This window comes from Hermetia illucens, chromosome 1 (genome assembly GCF_905115235.1).
Source record: "Hermetia illucens chromosome 1, iHerIll2.2.curated.20191125, whole genome shotgun sequence".
In the NCBI taxonomy this organism is placed as follows: domain Eukaryota; kingdom Metazoa; phylum Arthropoda; class Insecta; order Diptera; family Stratiomyidae; genus Hermetia; species Hermetia illucens.
In genome coordinates this window covers 762354-784893 of record NC_051849.1, presented here as the reverse complement: position 1 = coordinate 784893, position 22540 = coordinate 762354, and the positions used below count along the sequence as shown (strand labels likewise).

The 22540-nt window shown below is 44.2% G+C and overlaps 1 protein-coding gene across 9 annotated transcripts in view; it reads right to left on the bottom strand.

Annotated features, from left to right (window-relative positions):
• The window catches only part of LOC119646899 (protein NDRG3), a 72385-nt gene extending 52966 nt beyond the window's left edge, over positions 1-19419 (bottom strand). For 5 of the 9 annotated variants that reach the window (XM_038047558.1, XM_038047561.1, XM_038047565.1 and 2 more), the window contains exons 1-2: positions 19119-19418; positions 784-1050 (exon numbers count right to left, since the gene is read on the bottom strand). In XM_038047558.1, coding sequence (XP_037903486.1) covers positions 784-986 — 203 coding nt within the window. In that variant the 5' untranslated portion in view covers positions 987-1050; positions 19119-19418. Of the gene's footprint in view, positions 1-783; positions 1051-19118 lie in introns of all 9 variants that reach the window. The other 4 variants (XM_038047563.1, XM_038047562.1, XM_038047557.1 and 1 more) reach the window with 3 other exon arrangements.
• Positions 19420-22540: the final 3121 nt, after the last annotated feature.

The window sequence follows — 22540 nt, the reverse complement described above, 5'->3', positions numbered from 1 at the left end:
AAGAAAGATAAAGAACAAAAAGGATTTAGAATATCATATAAAGGATATTTGGAGCTCTATTCCTGCGGAAGTCATCGAAAGTTTTGTAAGGTCGATGAAAAGAAGACTTCCCGCAGTTTAAAAGCTAATGATCACCACACCAAATACTAATTTACCCAATTGTTGACATGAATTTATTATATTATATTAAATTCTTATTTTTCCATCCATTCGACGACTAAGAAAGCTCAATAATTGTAAATTTTCCTTCTTCGTTGGAAATTCTTTTTTCAAAAATTCAACTTATCCCAGCTAACTCTGTTGACACTTTACAAATCGTTTCGATTACAATCAAATTGGTGTACTTGAACTGAAAAGTCTAGAAAGTATCACGATTTTAACGTTGATTAGATTAAATCAAATTGGTCATTTGATGGCTTGATCTGATAATTTTTCTCGAGTTTTGTCATTTGATATTTCCCTAGAGCCTTTGTCAATTTTATACAACATCTCAAGTACGAGCCGAGCCCGCCTCTGAATGGGGCAAAGGTTGGAGAAGAATATACAGCATCTCAGATAGTATGTTGCTTCTAGTTACTTTTATCTAGATATTTCGATTTATTCATAAATTATTAAGTAAAAATTGAATGTTCGTAAAGCAATAACTGGACAAAATTTGACTTTTGTGCAAAATAATAATTAAGAAACACATAAAGTTATAATATTAGTTTACTGGATTCAAGTGGAAAACTGACTGGAAACTTGGAAAAAATAAGTGTAAAAAATAGAACACTATACGCTTACCTTGATCCGACAATGACTGGCTGTGAGGTTTTCGTCGTAGGCAAAAGAGCAACGTCCTGACCTCCATTGCTACCAACTACTTGCCCTATGGCGCGTTTGACACTATCAAAGACTGATTGCGGCCCCGTTGGTTCAGTCGTTTCATTATAGACATTTTGGGTCCCATTGACCAATGATATATAACCGCCCTCCACCTGGGGCATTATGCGCTAGTTTTATATTTTTTCTGCGTATTGAATGTGGCGGTGTCTTTTCTTTCAATTGTGTCTTCGTGTTTTGTAACCCAATAAATATTTCGTGTAGTTAAGCGCAATTCAAAGCAAATTGTGATGTTTACATTATATTGTATTAATCGAATATTATGATGTAATTTAACATTTTATTGCAAGAAAAATTAACGTTTAAGTGTTGTTATTTTCAAAAAATATGCACCCAATCGTATCATGACGTGATTTCGTGGCGGTGGTGGTAGCAATAGTGGTGACCAAACGGGTATTAACATGGTGGTGTACAGTTGAGAGCACATTGTAGTAGGCAACAACATAAGTGCAACGCAAAAAAATGAAAAAAAGAAAAGAAAAAAGAAACAAAATAAATTAATTTCATTTTCGAAAATATTAATCAAATGAAATCGCTGCATGAATATCCAAATCAGTGGTGAAGATGAACCGTGTTTATATTATGTCAAGTGCCAATGTGTGGGGGATTAGCGGAACTTGCTTATATACAATTGAAACACTGAATATTTGCTAAACATTTAGTAGGCTGCAATGTACATTCCTAACGTTAGTCCACACATCTATCATAAAAGCATCATCAAACTAATCTACAATAATACCATAAACGGAAAATACTAAATATAAATATTCATCTAAATTTCAAATATTGTGCGATTTATATTGTACCAGTTTCCCCTCCAGAAAAATGCACGTATGATTTTACGAGCAGATATGCCGAAACTTAGGGATGGTTTCATGGTAAGAGGTCGTTAATAATAATTTTACTTTCTCTGTAACTTTACGAGACCTATAAAAAAGTCGGGAAATCGGAAGCTTGGCGTTTTAGGTATAAAAGGTTTTGTGTATCCCTATGTGAGGAGCATAACGTAGTTCTCCATTGACTGATAGCATTAACACATCGTTCAATAAGTCCCGGGACTAGCGTAGAAATGGCGCTAATAATGCCATTTATATACCAAGGTCCAGAAGTACCAACCTTCAGATAAGATGTGTCAAAATTTGATGTAATTCGAAACATAACCAAGAAAGCTATAGTGGTTAAAGTGACACTACCTTTGCAATCGTGAAAAAATGGACCGAAACGAGTTTCGTGTGTTGATAAAATATTGTTTTCTAATGGGGAAAAAACACTGTTCAAGCTCAGCAATGGCTTGAAAAACGTTATCCGGACTTTACTCCGTCGAAAACAACCATTTGTCGGTGGTTTTCGCGGTCGTGCTGATACAAATGATGAGGAACATTCGGGCCGGCCAAATGAGGGAGTAACTCCCGAAAACACCAAGCAAGTATTGAAAATCGTGATGGGTGACCGCAAAATGAAAGTGCGTGAGATAGCTAAGATGGTGAACATATCAACTGGTAGTGCATTTACTATTTTGCACCAAAAATTGGCTATGAAAAAGTTTTTTTCCAAATGGCTGCCGCGTTTGCTCACAATGGAACAAAATCAACAACGTATCAATGATTCGGAGAGCTGTTTGGCACTGTTTACTAGCAATAAACAGGATTTTTTGCGTCGATATGTGACAGTGGACGAAACATAGATTCACCATTTCACTCCGGAGTCAAGTCGGCAGTCAGCTGAATGGCGTACGACCGGTAAAAGCCGCCCGAAGCGTCCAAAAACACAACAGTCGGCCGGCAAAGTGATGACGTCCGTATTCTGGGATGCGAATGGTATAATTTTCATTGACTACCTCGAAAAAGGAAAAACCATCAATAGCGACTACTACATGGTGTTATTGGATCGTTTGAAGGCCGAAATAGCGAAAAAACGCCCACACATGAAGAAGAAGAAAGTCATCTTTCATCAAGACAACGCACCGTGCCACTAGTCAATCAAAACGATGACCAAATTCAACGAATTAGGCTTCCAACTGCTTCTTCATCCTCCGTACTCGCCGGATCTGGCCCCCAGCGACTGCTGGCTCTTTGCGGATCTCAAAAGGATGCTCCAGGGAAAAAGATTTGGCTCAAATGAGGAGGTGATCGCTGCTACTGAGACTCATTTTGAGTCAAAAGACAAATCGTTCTACAAACATGGCATTGAAAAATTAGAGAAGCGTTGAATGATTGTATAACCCTTGAAGGAGATTATGTTGATGAATAATAAAGAATTTTGCCGATAAAATGTTGTTTTCATAGTTAGTCCCGGGACTTATTGAACGATGTGTTATCTGTGTGTGTGTATGGTGGGGGAGAAGCTACAGCTTCTGAGCACTCAGGCCGTGTTGGCCCATTGTACTCGTCTCCCACGTCTAACGGAATATTCCGGATTCGTTAACGTATCGCAGGATTTCCGTTAGTGGATGTGATGCTACCCGTCGCAATTGGAGGACATCGGCACCAAAGATCTGATGCCTGATGCGTCCATAGGCGGGGCATTCACATAGGAAATGCTCCGTGGATTCCGCTTCCTCATTGATAGCATTAACCTGAGATATTTAAATCGCTCAGTTCTGGGCAGGTTACTGCCATTGCCAGACCTCAGCGATTTAAATATTTCGAGGGGCACGTTACTGCCATTGTCAGAACTCAGCGATTTAAATATCTCGAGTCAATGCTGTCTGCCAATGGAGAACTGCGTAATGAAATTACTTCACGCCTTAACGCAACCTGGATGAAGTGGCTTTCCACAACTCTATAGTTCTGAGTGTTGGCCGACTATAAAAGACAACGAACGACGTCTTGCGGTCATGGGGACGAAGATGTTGCATTGCACTGGTCGCGTAACACGTTTTGATCACGTATGAAATGAGAATATCCGCGATCGATATGGGTTTGCACCGATCATGGAAAAACTGCAAGAGAGGCGTTTTCGCTGGTTCACCTAATTTGCAATATCGAGAATTCACTTACCAAGATTGGTGTGAACATCGAAGTCGATAGTAAGCTGCCGAAACATCAGGGAATTTAAAGGCTGGATGGGGATTTAAAAGCCTTGCGATTACATCCTGATCAGGCATTTAATAAAATAAAATGACGAAATCGATCATGACGAGCCGACCCCACTTGTGAACGGGACAAAGGCTGAAGAAAAAGATGTGAGGAGCGACGTGTGCACGACAGCTCCGTGTCACATAGCTAAAAATTCCATTGCCCTCTACTTTTTAGAAAGCGATTTAAATAAATCATTTGATGGAAACCCCTGTATTGATAATAGTCAACCCCATATGCTTCACACTCTGAGTTTAATATTATTAGCAAATGCCAAGAATTTAACCTACATCAAATATAAAAACGGGCTGGGGAGAATTAGATTCTTCTTGAATGGAATTTTAATATTTCACTCGAATGTCAATTATTCTCGTTAATTATGACGTCAGCATTTTATTTGTATGGCTTAGGATGCTGTTAATTCGCACGAAATTGATAAGTTTGAACTGATATAACTTTGACACTAATAGTTAGATTTTCATGAAACTTGGCATGTGTGCACGAGGCTGTCCTCTATGTCGTAGGATGAACTTAAGGTGAGTTTCTTAGTCAATTTCTAAAAGTTGACAATGTACTATTAATAAATTTATTTGAGCAGATATCGGAATGGGACATATTAGGCCTACAAATAAGTTCTGTCGGTTTTCACAATAGATGGCGTAGCTTGTTTTTTATTCAATTGATCCACATTTCCAAACATTCATCGGAAAGCTACTGTCAATAAGCACAAACGTCAGTATAAATTATTTAATTGAAGTGTAAACAACAATACTTTTTTCATCAACGAAAATGGCCAATTTTGTACCAAATAATGTGTTTTTGCGGGGAGTTCTACTTCATTATTTCAATATGAAGAAAAAAGCAATCGAAAGTCATCGCATTTTGGTGGAAGTTTATGGTGACCATGCTCTATCTGAGCGAACGTGTCAGATGTGATTTGGACGGTTTAAAAGTGGCAATTTTGACTTGGAAGACGAAGAGCGCACCGGACGGCCAACATTTTTTGAAGATGAAGAATTAGAGGCATTGCTCGACCAAGATCCATCGCAAACGCAAGAAGAACTTGGAAAAACACTTGGAGTCACTCAGCAAGCCATTTCCCACCGTTTAAAAGCAATGGGAATGATCGGAAATTGAGTTCCATATGAACTGAAGCGAAGAGACGTCGAACGCCGTTTTTTCACGTGCCAACAACTGCTTCAATGACAAGAAAGGAAGGGTTTTCTGCATCGAATAGTTACTGGCGATGAAAAGTGGATCCATTACGATAATCCCAAGCGTCGGGCAACGTGGGGATACCCCGGCCATGCCTCATCATCGGCGGCCAAAGCGAATATTCATGGTGAGAAGATCTTGCTGTGTATATGGTGGGACCAGCTGGGTGTGGTATACTATGAGCTGTTAAAACCGAACGAAACGGTCACGGGCAAATTCTACCGACGTCAAATGATGCGTTTGAGCCGCGAACTCAAGAAAAAACGGCCGCAATACCAGCAAAGGCATGATAAAGTTATTTTCCAACATGACAATGCTCGTCCACATGTTGCACAGCCCGTTAAAACATATCTAGAAACGTTGAAATGGGAAGTCCTACCCCACCCGCCGTACTCTCCAGACATTGTTCCTTCTGATTACTATTTGTTCCGGCCGATACAGCATGGCCTGACTGACCAGCACTTCTCCAATTACGACGAACTCAAAAAATGGCTCGATGAGTGGATAGCGGCTAAGCCGGCCAATTTTTGGCGCGATGGTATCTATGAATTGTCTGAAAGATGGAAGAAAGTTGTGGCTAGCGATGGGCAATACTTTGAACAATGAATGTATAACCAATTTTTCCCAATAAAGCTTCAAATTTAAAAAAAAAAAACCGACAGAACTTATTTGTAGGCCTTATATAAAAACGGCCAAATATAACTAAACTTTCAATGCATTCCATTAAATTCTATTCTCATTTTACAACACTTTCGAATTTTATTAGGTTGTTGCATATGAAATGGCCGATTTAGCAAACAAGTGAAGTTAGTTGCGATTTTGCTGTATCAAACCACCACCAGTTGGCGCTGTTAGTATCGGATAATACTCCTACATTTAATCAAGGAGTCATTTCAGTTTTGACCATCGTTATGATAACAGTGAGTGAAAAAGAAAAAAAGGTTGGAAAAGAGCCAAAAACGTATACTCTTTCTGTATGAGTTCAAAATCCGTCATAAAGCAGCGGAGGCGAACAGGAATGTTAACAGCGCATTTAGAGCTGATCCGGTAAGCGAACGAACCACATGGCGGTGGTTCGAAAAATTCGGGTCAGGTGACGTAAACCTTCAAAGTGAGCCATATGGACATCGAGGACCCTCGATTGATAACGACGAGCTGCGTGTGCTAGGCGAATCCGACACACATCAGTCTGTGCAGAGAAACTGGGCGTACACTATTCGACAGTTTCCCGGCACTTGCAACAACTTGCAAAGTTGAAAAACTCGACAGATGGGTATCGCAAGCCCTTACGGAGCAAAACATGGCGCTTCGAATGAACATTTGCAGTTCTTTAGTCTCCCGCAACAGAAGCGATCCCAATTGGCACAGAATAGTGACATGTGATGAAAAGTGGATATTATGCGACAATCGTCGCCGATCAGTGCAATGGCTAGATGCTGATGAACCATCGAAACATATGCCAAAGCCGCCATCCGAAGAAGATAATGCTGACTCTTTGGTCGTCTACAGCTGGAGTTATCCACTATTCTTTTTTGGCACCTGGAGAAACGCTAAATGCACAGAAATACTGTGTCCAACTCGAGGAAATGCATCAAAAATTGAGTATTCAACGACCGTGATTGGTGAACAGAGATGGTGTGATACTCCTTCACGGCAATGCATGACCTCATGTATCCAGAACAACGGTTTAAAAATTGAACGAATTGCAGTATGAGATTCTGCCTCATCCACCGTATTCACCGGAACTTTCGCCAACCGACTACCACTTTCTTAAGCATTTGGATCATTTTTTTTGGCGGAAAAACAACTTAGCAACGAAGACGCTGTCAAAATTGCCTTCGACGAATTTATCAGCACCCGACAGTTGGACTTCTACGAAACTGGCATACATGCTCTTGAATCTCGTTGGAAGAAGTATTTTGAATTGACTGGCACCTATTTTGATTAAATAAATAAATTTGTGTAAGCTTTACAGTCGTTTTGAATTTTAGTACCAAAACGGCCATTTCATTTGCAACCTAATAAATTGAAGTACTTAAATCAGTCTTCCGATTTTCCCCCCATTTGTTCAGTCTCAGTCACAGTACAGTTCAAGACGGTCACTGGAGCTAGTCGGTCACGACAAAACTTCAGTCCTCTAGAACAGCGTTAAAAGGAAATCCCGCACTAAAAGCGCGCTAAGAGTTCCACTCTGGGCGACGGTAAGCAATTAATTTATCTTCTTATATCTTTTCAGATCTCAACTTTTAGCTGAAGTGCTAAAAGTTTTTCAGGATGAGTTACCCACCGGCTCCAAACGCCGGAAAACCAGCGGAGGCGCCACCGATGACGCCCCGAACAGCGAAGTCCCGAAGGGTGACATGGAGTTGGAGTCCTCCGTGCCATCCGAAGACGATTCTGAATATGCGACGGACTCCGATAGCTCTACCTCGTCACGCGCCAGCGCTCCGGCCGTCGAAATCCAAGATTTCGTACGGGTGAAGAAAGAGAAGCGCGCCCTAGCATCCAAGCTACGCGCCAAAGAAATGGAGGTGGAATCACTCCACGCGATCATCCGCGACCTGCAGCAGCAAGTGAACGCGCTGAAATTAGCGATTCCCGGCAACCGGACCGCAGCGACAACCACAGCACCAAGGACAACGGCCATTCCAAGGCCCAGCATCCCGCCACCTCAAGCAGCCCACCCGAGGCCATCGAGCAACAACACCGCCCCACCAGGAAGCCAAACCAGACAGCCTCATCAATTAGTCGCAACACCACCTCAACCAGCAGCAATACTTCCAGAGTAAGTAAAATCCCCCCCTAGTGGTAGTAGGCCCCCCCAGTGACTTCTCATCCACAAAGAGAACGCTCCACAAATCCTTGCCTCACGAGTTCCTTATAAAAAAATCCGGTCCCGAGTCACATCAAATCCTCGTTAAAACCAAAGAGGAGTTTGATAGTACCAAAAAACTTCTGGTCGACAGCAAGACCAAGTTTTATACCTACACACTCCCTAGCGAAAAAACAACCAGCCTCATCATCAGAGGCCTGGATCGCACCTTTTCCCCCCAGGAAATCATGGACGACCTGCGTGACCAAGGCGTCCATAACATCCTCTCGGTAAAACCTTACCAGACAACACGTGCCAAAACCGAAAACCGCACACTCGATCTTTGGCTCATCACCTTTGACGATACCTTCGCCGAAGAGCAGCTCAAAAAGGTCAGAGCCATCCAACGAACCATTGTCCGCTTCGAAGAAATTCGAAACAGACAATTACTGCAGTGCAAGAACTGCCAGAGGATTGGCCATGCCGCGCCAAACTGTAACCTCGACTACCGCTGCGTGAAATGCGACCAAGTCCATCCACCAACGGCCTGTCCCAAAACGGCTGAAGAAAAGCCGAAATGCGTCAACTGCGGCTCTAACGAGCACCCGGCAAACTATAGAAATTGCCCCACCTTTACGCTGGTCACGTCTAGGCGCAACGCACAGAGACGTACTCGTACTCCTCAACCACCACCCAGACAGACACCTCGCCCAATCAATACTCCCTCCTTCGTGCGTCCATCTGTGTCGTATGCAGACGCCGCACGCGCCCAGTCGACCTCTTCGACACACACCAGATCCTCTAACGCTATACCTGCCAATGTTAACATGAAGCAGTTGTTCGACATGTTTACAATGATGGTCAGCTCTCTAGCCTCCAACAATGGACGTTAGATTCATAGAGCTGAAGTGCAGAGATCACACAAACCCCTTAGTCAAATTTTCGATGGGCATCATTTGCCCCGAGGACAATTTCTGAAACCACAGTAAGTTCCCTCAACTCATCCTTGAACTTCTGGAGCGCGGCGACGTGTTCGACGAAGAAGGAAGAGTCACCCTGTACACAGGCCCCTATTCCCCTTCACAATACGTGAAGCCCTAACCAACTATGAACCACGTATAACAATCCCCTCCCCCTCCCCCTTTTCTCACCTTCACCCTCTTTCTATCACCTTCTCTTACTATCTCCCCTTTACCTTTCTATTCTTTCTCTCCCCTTTCCCTGTCCCCATCTACTACTACCACAGTTTGGAGGTTTTCTTTCCAGGTTTTCCTCCAGTTTCTTTCAGAGTCGGTTAATCATCATCAATCAACACAATTACATCATTTCAACATTTAGTATAGACCTTAGATTAAGTAGCTAACTGTTAAGGTTCACATGTTTAGAATTAAGAATGCGTTGTACAAGTTTTCGATATTTAATAAAAAAAATGTGTTTCTCAAAAAAAAAAAAAAAATGTGTTTCTCCCCCCATTTGTTGGTAGCAGGTAATTCTTCAATTTACCAAATTAAATCTTAAGCACTACTGGAAGAGAGCAAGTAACAAACTCAGTAAATATATTGATTAAAAACAATAGGATAAAGTTCCTTGTGAAAATTTGATCGGATTTCTTGCCAAGGAACACGCTCTCTATTGCGACAATTACAGAGAAATTTGGCCTGATTTCTTGTGAGTTACTTTGACCTCGAAAATAGGAATATATTCCTTTTACTACTTATTACGCTTCGTGTTGAAATAATTATCAGCCGTATAAGCCGGTCGCCCGTGCCGTCAAAAGCGAAATGCCACTAAACGTTGATTATGACCTACATCCTACATCAAGACAAAGTGTGTAATTACCAATGTAGTCGACGCTCTAGCCGTCGTTAATTTAAATTTCAGCCCCCATGAATTCAAGAGGTCTAGCAAACATACCCCTGTTAGTGCATTTATTAAACAGATTACAAGCTATTGCGCATTTCAACAGAATATCTGCCTTGATAGCCGTCTCTTGCTAGTCAGATATTGCTGATAAACTAATGGGTATATTAAAGAGAATGCTTCATTCACTGATAAATGTGATGAGCCTTAGGAATAGCTTCAATGCGCAACTTTTAGCGTAAGCATTTGTCTAGGTTGTGGCTAATCTAGTGCTTTTATCAGGAAGCTGATAGACGTTAATAAGCGCAATACTCTGCCCATTCGAAACTTATCATAGCAGCACGCTTTTCCAATCTGCTGGTTACGAAATTTATTTTAAATCGATTACTCTCAAATTAGTGCGTTCAAAACTTGAATCTACATAATTTCGTAGGGATGATTGTCTGGAGTTCATGCAATGTTGTAAAAATTAAAAAATTAACTAAAATCGCCTTATTTTAGTGGAATATCGTAAAGTACACTAACACATTTTAGACAAATTAACGCCGACCAGAGAAAGAACTAAAACAATTGCATATATGAATGAGTGCCATCAACCACAAACTAAAACGGTCAAGAACTGGTAGCACTATCGGCTAAATTGCGTGTTAGTACAGTTGTAAGATTCCAAACCACTTTCTCTTTCAAAAATTTAACATACAAAACACATTTCCGCTTTCAACTATTTACAGAGGACGTAATACCTTTTCTTAGGAACGAAGTCCACCTTACAGTTCACTTTCTCTTTCGACTTGACTGTAAATTTCCACTAAATGTCCAATAATTGATTTTTTTATTCTGAAATTTATCTGGAGCCAGCTTCTGATAGGCAAACCACTGTTAACACGAAATACGACTGACGCCGAAAATAACGCACAACAATTCTCGACAGTTCAACCAACATCCAAGAACCACGCACAACTTATTGAACATCGTCCTTGAACTTGGGCGAAAGTAAGGAGGATGTCGTTGTGTGGTGTCTAGTAAGAGAAAATGCTCCGGGAAAAACTGATTGCCGCGGACAGGACAATCTACACAACTGTAAGTTTTATACATATATACGTGTTCTTGCTTCTATACCTTATTGTATACGAAATTGCGACTTTTGGGCGGCTAATCGTAAGGGCGAGGCTCTACATTATGTTGTGCGTAATATCCTTCGAAAGAGAAGTGGAAACGGTGAACCGAAATAGAATATAACCATGTAAGCATCATTTGTAATTGGGTACATTTGCCGATAAATTAATTTTTAAGTTAACTAAATGACACCAACTGGAATAATATTGAAATTACTTTGAAAATTTCGCAGAAGCATCTTTTGAGTAGCTGAATCTCGGCAATTCGTCATAAGATTCAGAACAGTTGTTACTGTGACATTCGTTGATGAAACATGTTGTTTTGCTGTGGCTCTGAGCAGTTAACTTCATTTGCAGAAGGAAGAACCAATTTCTTCTTAAAAGGCGTTAAAAATGACATATCAGGAAAGAATACAGTATTTTTACCAAGTTCGCAAAACGACTCATAAATACTCAATTTCATAGAGAAACGCTTCCTATAATCAATAATAGAATTATATTATCTGTCGCCAAGAATGTGGATCGAATTTCCGAATGTATATACGCGCGTAGCCGCATACAAAAATCTCCAAAAAAGAAAGGTAAGGTGATTGTAATAACAAAATTTCATGGCTACTTTCGAGCCAGAACAAGATCTAAATGAAGCATTTAAAGTGAAATATATCCTTCACCAGAAAATTTCGCTTGAGAAAGTCAAGCCGATTCAAGAAGTGCAGTGCTACAACTGCCAAAACTTCGGGCATATCGCCATCAATTGCTCCATCGTACACCGGTGCGTGAGGTGCACGAAAACCCATGTGCGAGGGGAGTGCTCAAATCCCACCGCAGACAAACCAACTTCCTGCAATTGCAGCCAGTCCGGACACCCCGCCAACTACCGCGAATGCCCGGCATACAAGGACATAGTTGCCAGAAGGGAAGCTGGTAGGGCGAAAAAAAATGCCGAGACCATGAAATCCAAACAGGCGGTGACTCAGATGTCACAAAGCTTGGCCAAACCGGGCGTTTATTACGCTCAAGCAGCTAGGAATACTCTCCCTAGAGCTACAGGCCCCCAAACAACTAGGAACACTATTCCTAGAACTACAGCCCCTCAAGGCAACAAATTGGCCTTCCAAAACTTGGTCGAAACTCTCGCTTCGGCCCAAACAAATGAGCAGCGACAATTAGCCGCTATCCAACTTTTGATGAGTTTATGGAGTTAAAAGTCGTCACATTTAACTCCGCGTCCTTGGTCTCAATGTGCCACCGCACAAGAGTTGGTCGATTCCCTGAAAGCAGACTTCTTCTGTGTTTCAGAGACACATTTAAAAAGCAGGCACAACTTTAATTTTACCGGATATAACATTATCCAGGACGACACCAACAGCGGTTCCGCCCTTTTAGCCAGAAAAGACTATACATTTGAGGAAGTCTCCATCAAAAACCTGCAGACCTGTTCCGCGGCAGCGGTCTTAGTTAAAACTAACGACAATAGACGCATCTTAATAGCTGCAGTCTACATAAAATGTAACTCTCCCTCTGAACAACTGGGCCAAGACTTACAAATCTTGAGCGATCTCCAGTCTAAATCTAAATACCTAATTTTTGGTGGGGACTTTAACTCACGGCACACTTCCTGGGGCGATTTGGCAAAAAACCGAAATCGGGTTGCCCTCGAAAAATGGATCCATAATCAAAGTCCATTAAACCAGCTTGAGATGATCTTGCCAGACACACACACAAGGCCTGCAAGTCAGTCAATACATGACTATTTTCTAATGTCCGCAGACGCCACTCTCACACTGCAGGTGTTAACGTGCAAAACTTCACCAGGGATGTCCGATCACTTCGCAGTTGAACTTATACTTTCCCTAAACTCTCAACTGCAAAAGCGAGTACCCAGCACAATAAGATCATTCGCCCATACTAACTGGGATAAATTCAGGGCAGAATTAGCACCACAGCTAAACCTGAAAAAAATCACTGTCTCGCAAAACCTAACGGACAAAGAAATCGATGAGGCCATTATCTTGGCTACTGATCAACTCTGCTACACGCAGAAACACAAAGCTCTTCAAAATCGATGAGATTCAGTTCAATAAACTGCCGCACGAGATAATGAAACACCTGAAAGTCAGAAAAATCTGGCGCAGAAATCTCAAACGAAACTTCCACAAAAATGGCAACAGAACTAACACGGAATATAAAGTGTTAATTTCGCGGATTAACTGCCTTAGTACATTAATCCGTCAAATGGTGGAACAATTCCGTAGCAAGGAACTCACTCGCAAGCTAGCAGATGTGAAACTCGGATCTAATATGTTTGTACATATAAATAGGCTGACAGGCCGCAACAGATCCAAAAACTTCGTTCTTACCAAGAACAATGAAAACATCGGCAGTGACGCTAGGAAAGCTCAAATACTCGCGGAGTCTTTCCTAAATCAACTAAACTCCCCTTCACCTAGTAAGAACTGAGCCGTCAGTTCGATTGTAGACATGACAATCAAAGACTTTCTTCATGAGCATTCACTCAAACTAACTACCTTCTCCATCTTTAACCCATCCTGCAAATCAAATGACCCAAAAACCTTTTTGAGCTTATCACAGCTCGCAGCCATCACTAAAAGCCTTAACGGCAAAAAATCAACTGGACCAGATGACATAGCAAATATTATCATCAAAAACCTCCCTATGGCATCAATGAAGTTCCTTCTTACAGTCTTCAACAGCTGCATCAATAACGGTTACTTTTCCACTACTTGGAAAGTAGCAAAGATAATCGCCATTAAAAAAAAGGCGGCTCCCACGAACCACAAAACTTCAGACCCGTCTCTCTCCTCTCCAACTTGGGCAAGCTCTTCGAAAAAGTATGGACAGTGGGATTAGTCCAACATTGCGATCGGAAAAACATTATTCCGAACCATCAATTCGGGTTCCGGACAAAGCACGGGACCCAACACGCACTAAGCTACCTTCACGATTCAGTGAGTAGCAGAATAACGTCAATAATAAGCCCACAATAGTGTGTGCATTAGACCTCGAAAAGGCATTTGATTCCGTGTGGGTCAACGGACTTATCTTCAAATTAATCAGCCTTGATTTCCCTATCCCGGTGATCAGACTTATAATAAGTTTCTTCGAAGATAGGCATTTTTACGTCAGCGTGAGAAATGATTATTCCGATCTCCTACCGGTCATTTCTGGAGTACCGCAGGAATCCATTTCAGGACCTACACTCTACAACATTTTCACGGCCGACGCTCCAATCCCAGAGAGCGGCACAGAACTATTACAGTTCGCTGACGACACGCTTATCTTCTCGTCGAGCCTCCGACCCGGTAAGGCAGCTAATGCTATAGAGAAATACTTAACAGATCTCTGCAAGTACTACCAGACCTGGAGGATAAACATCAACGAGGCCAAAACACAGGTTATTACTCTTCGGAGAAAATCCAGATATTTGGGATCTAGATCTATCCACAGAAAAACTAAACGCTTAAAGCTACACATCGGGAATACCGTAGTAAACAGTTCACAACAAATGAAATACCTGGGAATGCTATTTCATGAACACCTACGATTCGACCCCCACCTTAATCTTGCTCTCAGCAGAGCACGCGGTGCACTAAGTAAAATCTCTATTCTTCGGAAAAGAGTAGGACTTTGCACTAAATCTAAACTGGCCCTATACAAAGTCCTCATAAGACCGATTCTTTGGTACGGAGCCCCTACATGGATCTCTTGCTCGACCAAAGCTATGAAGAAGTGCGAGTCCTTCGAGCGAAAAATTTTGAGACACTGCGTTGGCTTGTCGTACAATTGGAAAACCAAGAAGTGCGGCCGCAACGCCGAAGTGTACAGGCGAGCAAAAGTTAAACCTCTTCGAGAGTTCGCTCTCAACCTGTTAGAAATATTCTTCGAAAGAACGGAGAAACCCCCCAATCCACTCATGAGGCAACTTTATCTGGAGGGTAACTCCACCCCATTGGCCACATTCTTAAGGCTTTGCCAAATTGTGAGCTCTGCATTAAAACCCGCCATTGTCTCTCTCTTCGACACTGCTTGCCTTCAAGTCAGGGTATTCCTTTCACCAACGGGAGGGGAGGAAGGGAGTTGTTGTTAGTTCAGGGAACCCCTTACCGTCCGATCCCTCCGTCGGTCGAGTTCAATCTTCTTCGTAGTAAGAAGAGCCCGAACATAATGCGCAATACGATTCCAGCTGCCAGCGCTCTTCAGCATCTCTCTGACAATGTTGTCTGGAGAGAGCTCCCCTGTGTCTGCATAAAGCTGCTGGCGGAGGCCGTCCCACCTCTCGCAAGAGAAAAAAGTGTGTTCAGCGTCATCCGCCACTCTATTGCAGAACACATAATCAGGAGATCGCGCCTTCCCAATCCTGTGCAGGTAAGACTGAAAACCTCCATGCCCACTTAGAAGTTGGGTAAGGAAGTAATCAATCTCACCGTGCTTTCTGTTCAACCATGGGTCTAATTTGTCGATGAGCCGCGCAGTCCACTTGCCCCTTGGCTCATTTTGCCAAGAAGTTGCCACTCGCTAAGGATGCGTTGACGTTCTTCACGGGCAACCACTTCTCTTAAGTTTTCGCACTTACGGCGATAGATAGCTTTGCGCTCCTTGGCAAGGAGGGCAACGGGGATCATTCCCACAATCACCATCACAGCCGGTTCGGAGACGGTGCGATAAGCAGACGCCACTCGCAAAGCTCCCCGCCTCTGCACTCGAGCGAGGCGTTTGCGATGCACCTCCTTGTCAAGGGCATCAGCCCATACCTTCGCACCATAGAGAAGAACGGACTGCGTTGCTCCCATGAGACGTCTCCCAGTTGATATAGGGCCCCCGACATTCGCCATGAGCCGACTCAAGGCCGCGACTCCAGCTGCAGCCCTGTCCGCGGCTGCTTTGATTTGCTCGAGGAAGCTCATCTTCCGAGTCGAGCATTAACCCAAGGTATTTAATCGCTGGTTTTGACTCTATAGTCAACTCGCCGATCGATATGGGACGCAGGGTCGGGATTCTCCTTCTGGCCAGGATGACTACTTCGGTTTTTTCCAGCGCAAGGTTGAAACCGTGAGCAATCATCCATCCGCTTACCCGTCGCATCAATATGCCAAGTCTGCTTTGCGCCTGTTCAACAGTGCGTCCGGCAACAAGTGCCGCAACGTCGTCTGCATAACCGACCAGGCGCGACTCTTCGGGCATATCGAGTCTCAGCAGACTATCATAAGAAGCGTTCCAAAGGTCCGGCCCTAGGATGGATCCCTGTGCTACTCCCGACGTGATTTCCATCCTCCTCTGGCCCTCTAGCGTCTCATAGAGCAAGGAACGGTCTTTCAGATAATCCCTCAATATCCGCAAGAGATAGCTTGGCACGCAAAAGGAGTTCTCTAGTGTGCCTAGCATATCTGTCCATCTTACGGAATTGAAGGCATTTCTGACATCAAGCGTAATGAGGAGCACTATCCGTCTAGATCGGCGGCTGTGTGCCCCGGCTCGATTAAACGCATTTACGACCTCCATAACAGCATCCACTCTAGATTTCCCTGTTCTAAGCCCGAACTGCCTTGCGGATAAGTCCCCGGCAGCACGGATCGCTTCAGCGAGTCTACCCCTGATGAGCTTCTCCAGCACTTTTCCGGCCGTGTCAAGCATACACAGTGGTCGATATGCAGACGGGAGCTCCGGGTCTCCTTTACCCTTACTGATCAACGCGAGTCTGGCCACTTTCCAGTGACAAGGAAAAATGCCCTCCTTCAAGCACGCGTTGAACACTTCGAGCAGCAATTCTGGCCGTTGGCGGAACACCAGTTTGTAAACTTCCGAGGGGATGCCATCAGGACCTGGCGCCTTCCTGCTTCCTGCTTCTTCTCTCATTGTGAAAAGGGGGCAATCCACGACGCTTTCCGCGCTATTTACATCAACCCGTACAGGGTGTCTGGGGAACAATGCCGGCACAATGCGGTCCATCTGGTCGGTGCTCAATATGGAGGGCTTCCACAGAGCCCCGATTTTCCGAGTGACAGGCTTATAGCCAAGTCCCCACGGGTCATCAATCACCTCATTAACAAGATTTTGCCAGCCGCGAGCTTTGCTTTTATTTATAGCGCTGCGGAGTCTCCTTTTTGCTGATCTATATTGTGCCTTTATGGCATATGCCTCCTCGTTGGCGGACAAACGTTGTGCCAAACGGTGGAGCATATGACACTCCTTCCGTAGGTCGGCAATTTCTGCCGTCCACCAGTACATAGAAGGATTATCGCGCCTGGGGCCTCTCCGGGGCATGGAAGCCTCACACGCCGTCGTTATCAGATTCATCACTATGTACTATGAGCATATCAAATGAATAGTACAGGATAGATTGCAGGATAAAACAGACGAAACTGAAACTAGGTCAACTGAGAACGAGGACGCTGGTCTAATAACCGATCACTGTCCTCTACAAAAACATTGGCACACAATAATAATAATCGTTAGCGCAACAATCCATATTGGATTAGGGTCTTGAAGTTCGAGCATTTCATTCAAGACCGTAACGGCACACTACAGTGCATCGCAGGAGGCAATGTGGGCAGGATTGCGCTTGACCGAGATTATTACCCTAATTTGACTCAGGTACTCATTCACAGCGACAGTCACGGTCACAGATCCATCTGCTACCAGTAAGATTTGAACCGCCACCTTTCGCTACGACAGTCCAGCGCTCTAACCACTTGAGCCATCCGGACATTGGCACACAATGCGGATTTATAATGAAGACCCAAAAAGCTTTAACCGACGTGAAAAACTCTTTCAATATTTTAAGTGCAGCGATGATGTTTCACTTTTGGATCTTGGAGATGTAGAACTTATTTTTCTTTATCGACTGCATTTCAAGTAACACTCATACAATTCATGCCAAGTCGATAATTAAAAGAACACTCATTTGCATCAGAATTGCAAATGGATTCTACATTTGCAGCAAATGTTCCCGGCGCGAACTGTGGTTTTTCCCGATGGAAGCCAGAGTCACCGATGTACGCATCTACACTCGCCAGTCATAGCCCGAGCAGCAGCATAGCAGGAATTAGTGCGAGTTTTCCCGAGTAAAATATTCCAATCCTTTGTTTCCTGCTAACAGATGATTACTCCGTATTATATACTTTTAGGGAGCACTGGATTTCAGTGGTATCATATTATAAATCGTCGCAATACGAAAGCCTGCTTGTTCGCTAAAAAGGGCTAAAAAGGAAAGCACCGTCAATATGAACAAAAGGCTTGTTCGGGGTTCACACGATGATGATTTTGAACTAGGAAACGAGCGTTTATTACATAATGAGAAGTTCTTGTGCAGCCGAAACAAGGAGTAGAAAATTGAAGTCGATTTTTGGACGACTTCTTGGAAAAGGAAATTAGCACTTGCTTCAAATTGTGTCGAAACGAGTCCAAAGCCATAAACTATGCAAATAATGAACAGTATCGAGTAAGGAACCATCGATTCCTACTTGGAGATGTGGATTTACGTAACACCATTCTTGTTAGAGACGGGAGCACTTGGCCCTTGTTATCATACTTTCTCGAAAGGAGAATGACTTCTTCAAAATGAAGTGATGTAATCGTTGCAAGGAAAGGACACTTTAGCAATTGCTGCGCTTCCCCTTGGCGTGACTGCCCGAGCGGGTGGCGGCTGAAGTCCCCATGCTAGAACAGTCCCACAGAGAAGGACTATAAGGCCGCTTGGAAAGAGGGGCCAAACGCCGAGCTGCCGGCTGAACAATTTCTTGTCGCTGTGTGATTGATGGTTGAAAAAAAATCGATAAGCAACGTGCAGGGAACTGTGCTGCATTCGAGTCAACAGAGCAATCGATATGAAGGAATAAAGACGGGGATGTGGGCACTAGAAATGAAATGAGTTCAAATGCGAAATGAAGTGCCAGAGGCAGTTGGCTGGACAGAGTGGAATTGTCGACTACTCATTCATTAGCATATGAGCAACTAAACTACAAAGCATCGACTATAAAGGACAGGGAGGGGTCTGGTACGACTCTGGGTCAATTAGCGTCGCATTTCCACTAATTTTAAGCTCGGTGAAGTACTGGACGATGAGTGCAAGCAAAGGGGGCCAGCGGACGGCTTGGCAAGCAACGTTACGTGATGATTTCGTTTTAACAGCAAACTTACCTAAATATCAGCCCGGAGACAGAACGGCGACACAGACGGGGTTGAACACTGCAAGGGTGTTTTGCACAAAATCGATAACTCAATTCACGCAATGTTCCTCAATTGACGATGTCAGCGCCCGGAAATCCGGCTGATCGCTTTCACTGATCGTCGGTACACTGTGACAGGAAAAGGCGAGTGGAACGCAAGCAAGCTCCAAACGGCAAGGGCTTTCAGTACTGCGTTTCTAAAAAAAATTGGGAACACGAACTGCGACACCGCCTCCACTTCACACAACCACTTTGGTAATGGCGATTCAGCGACTGCTTCGTCAACTGTCAATCTGTCCACTGTGTTGCCATTCAATTGACAAACAGCAGTGCTCGTGCTTTCGTCGATATATCGGCAACGGAAAGAAGATATATCCAGAAGACTTGTGGAAACATTCATAGTAAGCAAATCGATTTTGGAGTAAATTGAGGAGAATCCTATGAAATTTAAACATGACAAAGGCAGGAATCAGGGATTCTGTTTACAGGAGAAAGACGGCAGCACTGACCCAGAATAGAACGATTCCATGCGCATCGGCACGAGTCATCCCGAAGGCAAATGAATCACAGTCAAAAAATGAGTCTCGGCTACCGGGAGGTTTGAGTATAAGCCAAGCTGGAACCAGCTGATTTCGATTACACTTAATTCGTTCGTAATTCGCACCAATTCAACATTTTAGGCATCAAGCCTAATTGAAAAGCATCAAGTACTCCATTGACCTCGAAAGTAACGCTAAAACAGAAGATTTGTTATGATCGGCCACCAGTGTGCACACGAACCAGAAAGCTAGCAAATTAGCGTGGTATATCGATATGAAGGCATAGATGGCAGCGCTTGTGTTTTTGATTTGCATATTTAAATCACTTGGCCCTATTGGTATATGCGAAATTCAATATGGTTAATAAGTTTAGCAATAGTAAATGATCTTCACAATCACCTGAAGAACGTTATCATCGATACGGCCACAAACATACTTGGCCCCAGCCGCAAAAGGAGTCGGAACGGCTGGTTTGACGATGAATGTAAGCTAGCAACGGAACGGAAGAATGCCGCATACCGAGTAATGCTGCATTCTCAAAGAACGCGGGCACGCGCAGAGACTTGTCACGAACTCCGTCGAGCGGAGAAGCGACTTCACAGACGGAAAAAGGAAGCCTGGGAGAACCAACAAGTCTGTGAACTAGAAAAGTACAGGGAGCAACCGCACCAGGCGCGCAAGTTTTACCAACAAGTCAACAGGATGAAGCCTTATACACCTCGATGCTCATCCTGCCGAGACAAAGAGGGAAATCTGATTTTCGACAGAATGGGCATATTAGAGCGATGGGTTGAGTAGTTTGATGAGCTACTGAACAACCAGAACATCGGCGAGTTGGAGGTCCCGCCAACTGAAGACGACCGACAAATACTGCGACCAGCAAGTTTAGGAGAAACAGTCCGTGCAATTCATCGGCTAAAAAATCATAAGTCGCCAGGAGCCGATGGAATTACAGCCGAACTTGTTAAATATGGAGGCGACCAGTTACACCAAGTGGTTCATCAACTTGTGCTCAAGGTATGGGACAGCGAATCAATGTCTGACGATTGGCAACGAGGCATTATCTGTCTCATACATAAAAAGGAAGATATCACACAGTGTAGCAATTATAGAGGTATCACGTTGCTGAGTACCATCTATAAGATATTCTCCGCTATCTTGCTAGGCCGGATAGCCCCATACGCCCAGAACATCATCGGCCCATACCAAAGAAGCTTCACTCCAGACAAATCAGCAACAGATCAGATTTTCTCTCTGCGGCAAGCGATGGAAAAATTGTTGGAATATGGACAACAGTTGCACCATCTATTCATCGACTTTAAAGCCGCCTAGGGTAGCATTTTTTTTTTTTTTTGGGGTAGGGTAGGTGAATGCATTTACGCACACAGTGTTGGGCTCCCGATTCGGTACGTCGTCAGACTACCAACTAAACACCTCCCCATCGTCAGAGAGCTAGCCTGGAACCGTTTGTCACATTACTTCGGGCCAGCCCCCGAAATCTCCCGCCCTGCGGGGCCTTCAAATCAGGGAATTCCTTTCACCAACGGGAGGGGAGAGGAGGAAGGGAACTGTCAGTTCAAGGAACCCCCTGCCATCCGGCTCCTCCACCGGTCGAGTTCTATCTTCTTAGCAACGAGAAGGGCCCGAACGTAATGGGCAACACGGTTCCACCTGTCAGCAGTTCTCAGCATCTCTTCGACAATGTTGTCTGGAGAGAGATCCCCTGTGTTTAAATAGAGCTGCTGACAAACCTCATCCCACCTTCCACAAGAAAAAAAGTGTGGTGGGCGTCGTTTACAACTCCATTGCAAAACACACAATCCGGAGAACGCGTCTTTCCAATCTTGTGCAGGTAAGACTGAAAATTTCCATGCCCACTTAAAAATTGGGTAAGGAAATAGTCAGTCTCACCATGTTTCCGATTCAGCCACGCACCTAAGTTGCCGATGAGCCGCGCAGCCCATCTGCCTCTAGTTTCATTTTGCCAAGAGAGCCACCACTCGTCTAGAGTGTGTTGCCGTTCTTCGCGAGCAACCACCTCCCTTGGCTCATCTCCCTTCCGCTTGTATCATATATGGCCTGACGCTCCCTAGCAAGAAGGGCAACGGGGATAACTCCCGCGATCACCATCACGGCCGGTTCAGAGACTGTGCGGTACGCAGACGCCACCCGTAAAGCTCCCCGTCTCTGTACTTGCGCGAGGCGTCTACGATATACCTCCTTGTTAAGAGCGCCAGCCCATACCTCTGCGCCGTATAGCAGGGCAGACTGCGTTGAGCTCATCAGGAGACGTCGCCTACTAGACGTAGGACCCCCAATGTTTGCCATTAGCCTACTTAACGCCGAAACTCCAGCCGCAGCCTTGTTCGCTGCTGCTTGGATTTGCCCAGAAAAGCTCATCTTTGAGTCAAGAGTCAACCCGAGGTACTTTACCGCTGATTTTGACTCGATTATCGACTTGCCGAGCGATATGGGACGCAGGGTCGGAATTCTCTTCTTAGTCAGGATGACTACTTTGGTTTTTTCCAGTGCAAGGTTGAAACCATGAGTAGTCATCCATCCGCTTACCCGTCGCATCAATATGCCGAGTCTGCTTTGCGCCTGTTCGACAGTGCGTCCAGCAACAAGAGCTGCGACATCATCTGCGTAGCCGACCAGGCGCGACTCCTCTGGCATGTTGAGTTTAAGCAGACTGTCATAGGTAGCGTTCCAGAGGTCTAGCCCTAGGGTGGATCCCTGTGCTACCCCCGACGTGACCTCCATCCACCTTTGACCCTCTAGTGTTTCATAGAGCAGGGAGCGGCTCCTCAAAATCCGTAAGAGATAGTTCGGCACGTTGAAGGTATTGTCTAGT